General features: G+C 33.0%; 2 protein-coding genes across 5 annotated transcripts; one reads left to right on the top strand and one right to left on the bottom strand.

Annotated features, from left to right (window-relative positions):
- Nucleotides 1–496: 496 nt before the first annotated feature.
- Nucleotides 497–3636, top strand: LOC123695413 (putative nuclease HARBI1). The gene is made up of 5 exons (XM_045641257.1): nt 497–835; nt 974–1164; nt 2346–2478; nt 2608–2749; nt 2845–3636. Exons 1-5 carry the CDS (start codon nt 611–613, stop codon nt 3231–3233), a joined length of 1080 nt encoding a protein of 359 aa, XP_045497213.1. The 5' UTR covers nt 497–610; the 3' UTR covers nt 3234–3636.
- Nucleotides 3637–4123: 487 nt separating this feature from the next.
- On the bottom strand, nt 4124–6455 carry LOC123695689 (protein enabled homolog). Of its 4 annotated transcripts, none has more exons than XM_045641605.1 (4): nt 6428–6455; nt 5615–6320; nt 4950–5034; nt 4124–4700 (listed from the first exon to the last, which is right to left on the bottom strand). In XM_045641605.1, exons 2-4 carry the CDS (start codon nt 5756–5758, stop codon nt 4432–4434), a joined length of 498 nt encoding a protein of 165 aa, XP_045497561.1. In that variant the 5' UTR covers nt 5759–6320; nt 6428–6455; the 3' UTR covers nt 4124–4431. The 4 variants fall into 4 exon arrangements, with proteins under 4 accessions (XP_045497561.1, XP_045497576.1, XP_045497569.1 ...); XM_045641620.1 differs by having other exon boundaries at nt 6188–6320; nt 6428–6449; XM_045641613.1 differs by lacking the exon at nt 6428–6455 and having other exon boundaries at nt 5615–5796; nt 6188–6421.
- Nucleotides 6456–7409: the final 954 nt, after the last annotated feature.

Raw genomic sequence — 7409 nt, 5'->3', positions numbered from 1 at the left:
ATTTGAATTTATATTTGCCAGTTTCGTCGCTTTAATACTGAGTTGAATTTTATTTTATTTTATTTGTATAAGAACATAACAGTCGTACATGATTTAATATAAAAAAGTTCTAAAAATAATTCACTACGACCACACAACATGTTCTATTATTAAAAAAAGAAAAACAGCATATAAAAAAACAAGCCTCACAATGAAATTGAATATTGAAACTAGATTCTGACTCTGCAGAGGGTACAAATCCAAACTCCGCAGTCAGCAGATTAAACCGGTTTGAAAAACATAGTTTATTTATTACTATTTATTTTATTTAAAATAAAGTTTATTTTTTGTAACATAAATGCATCCACTGTTTTTTTTAATTCTCCATATATCTACTTTTCCAGTTTCTGGCAACACTCATGATATCGGGACGATATTATCGGATAATGTGAAAGGGCAAATTGTGTCCGATATCGGATATCGGCTATCGGCTTCCGATATCCGATATCGGACCGGACAATGTGAAAACGCTCGAACATCTTGTAGAAATCGAAACAAAATGGCGATTTTATAATCAGCTGTCGAAGTTTCGTGTTGTGTTTAGTGATTATAAAATTTTAGTTTTCATAAAATGCACGCTTTGAGACTTTTAAAAGCTGCGCACGATGAAGAACTTTGGCTCAGGCGCCAAAAAAGAAATGCGTCCAGACGGAGTTTAGAGACAATCAATGAAATGCCGGAACAATTGTTTCAGGAGCGTTTTAGGTTAAGTAAAAAAACTTTTAGCGAGCTTTGCTGCAGCCTACGTAACGAAACAAACATACGGGGGACTAAAGAAATTCCTTTGGAAGTAAAGGTAATCCACAGTTTCTTCACTGCGATTGTTTATAATTATTAGTGATGTCCGATATTTTAAATGCCCAATGAAAGGCATGTGTTGTGCATATCTATTAGGTACCTATATTACGTATCCTAATTCTACTTATATTCGTAGGTTCTTTGCGCTCTGAGTTTCTTCGCAACGGGATCCTATCAGAGAATTGTGGGTGTCACACAACATTTGCCACAACGCACTACAAGTAGATGCATTAGGCAAGTTGTGGAGGCACTCAACAGTCCTCGGATAGTGAAAAAATGGATAGTTTTCCCTCAAACACACCAAGAAAGAACAAGAATTCGACAAGAGTAAGTGTTTTTATTAATTTATTTATAACTTTCAATGTACAACTACGACATTGGGGCCTTCAAGAAAAGAGCTTATTTGTCCATAAAAGGCCGGCAAAGCACCTGCAACACTTCTTATGTTGCAAGTGTTTATTTCTTATGCTTAAGTTGCTTGCTCTGACATAAAAAAAAAAAAAACTTTCAATGTTTTGTACAATTTTAATAAATAACATAATCCTTTGCATTGAAGAAGGTTGGGCTAAACTGTACATTATAGGGCGTAGAGTTGAGAGTCGTAATTTTTTTTATGGTTAGCTATTGTCCTATGGAACCTAAATCTGAAATTTCACACCAAGGAAACTTTTAGTTTTTGAGTTACGAATTTTTGAAAATCGTAAAATTACTATAGAAAGTTACTCCATCTTGTTTTTGTTACGCATAATATTTATTGTTTTGTCAATGTCAACCTGACACACAGTACCTGCTTAGTGTGATTCATTTCAAGTACAACATTTCTAACCATTAAGTAGAGTAATTATAGGCCGCGCCTGTATGTCTGATTTTCATTCTGTGTTATGGATAGAGTAGTTTTCGAGGAAGGTTTTATAATTTGTTAAGCACATCTCTTTAGAGAAGATATTCGAAGCTCAATGATAATTTTGTTTAACTTTTTACGAAAAAAAAAAACGCTCCGAACTCGAAACAAGTTAGGTTAGGTTATGTTAGACTTTTTTTAAACAATCGAGCGGAGCGAGCGCATCGAGCGGAGCGTCTCGAATTGTTTTACGTGAAATGAATAGCCAAATTTGACACTTAATTTATTTTGTTTAACTTTTTACGAAAAAAAAACTCTCCGAACTCGAAACAAGTTAGGTTAGGTTATGTTAGACTTTTTTTAAACAATCGAGCGGAGCGAGCGCAGCGAGCGGAGCGTCTCGAATTGTTTTACGCCAAATTTGACATTGACAAAATAATAAATATGCGTAACAAAAACAAGATGGAGTAACTTTCTATAGTAATGTTCCGATTTTCAAAAATTCGTAACTCAAAAACTAAAAGTTTCCTTGGTGTGAAATTTCAGATTTGGGTTCCATAGGACAATAGCTAACCACAAAAAAATTGTCGACTCTCAACTCCACGCCCTATAATGTACAGTTTTACCATTGTCTTTGATTATAAAATGTGAATGTACCTAATTACAGATTTCAAAGGAAATTTCAATTGCCAGGGGTAATTGGATGCATAGATTGCACTCACATATCAATTGTAAAACTCCACATTGATGAACAGAATTATTTTAACAGAAAAGGATACCATTCCTTAAATGTGCAAATGGTAAGCTATTTTTCTTTGCATATGTATTATTAGTTAGTAAGCATTGTTTTTAATCATGTTTCATTAAAACAAAATAACAAAGCAACTGCAAATAGAATATTTTTTATAACTTAATTTTTTTTTTTTCAGATATGTGATGATAATTTAAAGATTATCAATGTCAATGCAAAATATGGTGGAGCCACGCATGATTCCTTCATATGGTCATCCAGTGAAGTGGAACCATACATGCGTGGACTTCATGAAAATGGTGAATTGACGTGGCTATTAGGTAAATCATTTAATTCCTACCTACTTCTACATATTTATCATAAAAATATTGGAGTTATAATTTATAAAGCTCTTTAACTACATTATTTGTTTAAGGTGATTCTGGATACCCACAGAGAGCGTGGCTGATGACACCAATTTTAAATGCCGAACCAGGTTCTCGAGCAGAGGTGTACACTACACGCCATTTACAGGCACGCAATTGTATTGAACGATGTTTTGGTGTATTGAAGGCTCGTTGGAGATGCTTGCTGAAGCATCGTACACTCCATTACCATCCTCGTGTTGCCAGTGAGGTAACTATTGCATGTTGTGTTCTGCACAATATTGCACTGGATGCTAAATTACCTCCCCCTAATAATATGGCTGAGCAACAAGAGGATGGTGATGAACCAAGTGTGGGGGTTGGACCCATTTCCAGCAACCAAGATGAGCTGATGAGTGGCAGAATAATGCTAAATAATTTAGTTAATAGATTAGTTTAGTAGGTTATTTTTGTATTTTTGTATTTTTTAAAGTGTGTTGTGTGTAGTTTTAATGTGTATTACTTTTAAGCCTAATTTAGTATGCCTGACCAAGTAGTTTTGTATAATATTTTTTCGCTCCTAAAACATTATTTTGTTTACCTACACAGATTTAAATAATGAAACTGCATTAGTTACAGTATATATTAATCCTTTTAAAGTTTCTGATAACTGCTCATATTTTAGTGCAGGTCATAGGTGAAAAAATTGATCATTGTTGCAGCCTCAACCTGTTTTTTATATTTTTAAGTTTGTAATTTTTATTATTGTATTTTTTGTTAGTATTTTAAAAAAGTGTGTACTGAATTAATGGTGGTATAAACTACTTAACTAATTAAGTAATAAAATATACTATTATTATGTATATATATGTTTTATTTAATATTCTTAAAACTAAAACAAACACTTAAAACTAATTAAGTACATATAAATCCTATAAAATTTAAAGATTAAAAAGTAAAACAACTAAAGACAGAGGACAGAAAATACTGTACTTAAACTATTAAATTAAAATATTAAAATCTAAAACAAACACTTAAAATAAATTAAGTACATATAAATCCTATTAAATTTAAAGATATATATAATAATAGTTTAAAAAAACTAAAAAACACGCTTTTTGCAAATTGAAAAATGGAATAATTTTATCAAATTAGTGTATTGTCATCGGTCCTCAATAAATCTACAAAGTTTGAACGAAATCTGGCCGTTTAAAGTGGGTCAAAATCGCGCCCAAAGAAGTCGGTTACAAACAAACATTCAAACATACAGGTGAAGCTAATAAAAAGCGTGTAAAAAGTAAAACAACTAAAGACTGAGGACAGAAAATACTGTACTTAAACTATTAAATTAAAAATTAAAATATTAAAATCTAAAACAAGCACTTAAAAAAAATAAAAAGAAAGGCACTAAATAATACACTTAAAACCCTATGAAAAAAAAATTAAGATGCGGGCCCTTGAGGCAATATCTCGAGCAACCTTTGCCCGATAACAGCTATTTGCTGCATCACCCTAGTTTGCTCGCGATTTGCCTCAACCTTTAGCGACTCCAGCCGCAGTCGCTCCATTTCTCTTTGGTGGAAAAGTTCCTCACGCTCCCTCTCACGTTCATGGAGAAGCTTTTCCCTTTCCCTTTCTCGCTCATGGAAAAGCTTCTCTCACGTCTCCTCCAGTGCAAGGCGTCGTTGTTCAGCCGCCACAAATTCTGTAGCGGCCCGGTCAAATGGCGTTAAGCCGCGATTCCTGCGAGCTCTCTGCATCCCATGTCGCGGCGAGGCAGTCGCAGATCGCGGTGACGCCGATGACCGTCGACCAGTGGGACGCGGAGGAGAACGCGGTAGAGGGGGCGGCGGACGTACTGGTGGTGGTGGTGGTGAGGGCTGTGGGTCTAGCAGTAGCGGTGATGCTGGCAATGTTGGAACACTTGCTGTTGAGTAATGAAAATAATGTTAAGGAGGCAAATATAATTCTGACTTCCACTTATATTATAAATTAGAAATGTTCATCCATTCCATCTGTTGAATAATATTCTCTAGGATACAAGCAAAGACTAATTTATTCAAGTCATTTAATGAATTATGTTCAATTATTATCGATTAAACTATATTATGACGATTGAAAACAGCTCCTAGAAGAAGGCTAATTTAATAAGTAAATAGAGTTTAATAAAACTTACTATTATAATTAAAATTCTCTAAGCCTACAGGAATTTCAATTTCCACATCTTCAGGAATGGGTTCTTCCCTTGGTACTGGTGGCGCCTGAAAAATATTTATTTTTATCAATATATTAGTTATTTATAACTTTTATCATATACTCTTAACACTTACAAATGTTACGATTAGGAATTGTTAGCTAAGTATTTTGTATAATTGATATAGATTTATAAAGAATAAAATATAATTAAAAGATATTTAATGTTCTCATCAACATTAAATATCTATTAATTATATTGTGATGGAATTACATTTTCAAACACTAGCTGTGCTCCGTAGTTTTACCTGCAGTGCTCTGCTCCTGTTGGTCTTAGCGAGATGATATATTATAGCCTATAACCTTCCTCGATAAGTGGGCTATCTAAAATCGAAAGAAATTTTCAAATCGGACCAGTATTTCCCGAGATTAGCGTGTTCAATCAAACAAACAAACTCTTCAGCTTTATTATATTAGTATAGATTTTCAAGCTGTTTATTTGTTTTATTTATTTAATACAATTCATTTTACACAAGTTGAAAGAGGCTTATATGTAATCTCTTTCAAAATAAATATCTATTATTGGCCATGCAAGTTACAGAGGAATTGGTGTGATACGTAAAGTTGCTATAATATAATAGTACTAACATTAAAGCCATGCTCTTGTATGCGAGCTTGACCAAGAACAGCAGTCTCTCCCAGTATGGCACAGACTCGGTCTTCCAAAACTGTTAGAGACAGCCTGCTGCTTGGACCACCACCAGTACCATTTGTGTGGTTGGAAATCAACATTTTCTTTTTTTTGTTTTAGTCTTCCAATCTGCCCAGACCTTTAGGTTTACATGTTGTGAGTTAAAGCGGTGCATGAAAAGGGCAATAGCAAAATAAATGAATAAATTAAAATATACAGCTATGTTAACAAGATGCAAGTAAATAGCAAAACAATTGAGAGTTTGCAATATACACTTAGGTTAACAACATGCAAGTTAATAGCAAAACAATTGAGAGTTTGCAATATACACTTAGGTTAACAAGATGCAAGTAAATAGCAAAACAATTGAGAGTTTGCAATATACACTTAGGTTAACAAGATGCAAGTGAATAGCAAAACAATTGAGAGTTTGCAATGTACACTTAGGTTAACAAGATGCAAGTTAATAGCAAAACAATTGAGAGTTTGAAATATACAGCTAGGTTAACAAGATGCAAGTTCAAACTTACTTTCTTCCACTTCTCTTGTGATTTGTGAACCCCACCACCAACTGAATTAAGTAATAATGTGAGCCTTGCCCACATTTGGTCGGCTTTTAGTCGACCCTGAGGTCCCCGCTGTGGTCGAGAGAGGTCACCATACCTATGGGTAACACACACCAATGAAGCACTTGGTATTAATGATTTCATTGTTTATTATAAAAATATTGAAGCAAGTTTGGAATCAAAACTGTATTTTTTTAATAGTACCTTTCCATGAACACAATATACAGATACATACAGTAAGGAAACTTCATACAAAATGTTCGAAATGGCTCCCCCCCCCCATAAAGCGTGTTTTCGAGGGTATTGAGGGGGATCGATAGTAGCGGGTGACACATGAACACATCCACAGATTTTGAATATAGTATGGAAAAAAGTTTAAAGTGATGTCATTTCACATTAAATAAATATCGATTGTTTCAGTTTGTAGCCCTTTCAATAAATATATATCTGTATCGTATCTGACTACAAGTTAAAAAGAGACTATTTTTTAATTTCTATAGATATGGCAGTATGAGTTTTAAATTATGTTGACATATTTTCTACCAAAATGATAGCTACAAATAGTACCTATTAGGAGTCCAGTCTGTTTAAAGACCGCATCTATTTTTTACGCAATCTAGAAGAGCACGAAAATCTAAAAAATGGAAACCTTAAAAAATCTTGTTTAAATTTAAGTGCATAATTACGTAAATATTAGGGAAGAAAAAGATAGATATTATAATAATAATTATTGTATTTTTATCGATACGTGACTTTACCACTTTGTCAAGCACTAAGCCTGTCAAACTATTTTCTTTTTCATCCTAAAACAAAAAGGTTATATAAAAGGAGGTTGGTTCTATGTTCGTATAATAATAATTTTAATTTATTTTTGCATATTTTGTGTTTTTTAATTTAATTTAATTTATCGTTTTAAAAATAATTTATTAGGTATACCTACATACAAGTATTGTTAATTCTGGTTTAAAATAATTATTGAATACTTATATGTATCATACAAATATCAAGCATTATAAATAATTTAGGTAGGTACCTACATTAAAATAGCCTTCGGCGTCCAAAAAAGACAAGATTTCGAAATATAGCACTGAAAAAAACGTACCTTTTTACTTTTACAAGGTATATATTTTATTGAGATTGTTTCTTCTTGTAAATTCATATTTAGGCTACACCATTTTTTTAATTT

Source organism: Colias croceus, chromosome 1 (assembly GCF_905220415.1).
Source record: "Colias croceus chromosome 1, ilColCroc2.1".
In the NCBI taxonomy this organism is placed as follows: domain Eukaryota; kingdom Metazoa; phylum Arthropoda; class Insecta; order Lepidoptera; family Pieridae; genus Colias; species Colias croceus.
This window is presented reverse-complemented; position numbering and strand designations above follow the sequence as displayed.

What these genes read in the sequence shown, in the direction of transcription:
- LOC123695689 (XM_045641599.1), bottom strand. Translation starts at nt 6,367, where the DNA reads ATGAAATCATTAATACCAAGTGCTTCATTGGTGTGTGTTACCCATAGG. An exon ending in CACAAGAGAAGTGGAAGAAA is followed by an intron (nt 5,035 to 6,187) that starts GTAAGTTTGAAC and finishes AATATTTTTCAG; the next exon opens with GCGCCACCAGTACCAAGGGA. An exon ending in AGAGAATTTTAATTATAATA is followed by an intron (nt 4,701 to 4,949) that starts GTAAGTTTTATT and finishes ATTACTCAACAG; the next exon opens with CAAGTGTTCCAACATTGCCA.
- LOC123695413 (XM_045641257.1), top strand. Translation starts at nt 611, where the DNA reads ATGCACGCTTTGAGACTTTTAAAAGCTGCGCACGATGAAGAACTTTGG. An exon ending in AGAACAAGAATTCGACAAGA is followed by an intron (nt 1,165 to 2,345) that starts GTAAGTGTTTTT and finishes ACCTAATTACAG; the next exon opens with ATTTCAAAGGAAATTTCAAT. An exon ending in TGAATTGACGTGGCTATTAG is followed by an intron (nt 2,750 to 2,844) that starts GTAAATCATTTA and finishes TATTTGTTTAAG; the next exon opens with GTGATTCTGGATACCCACAG.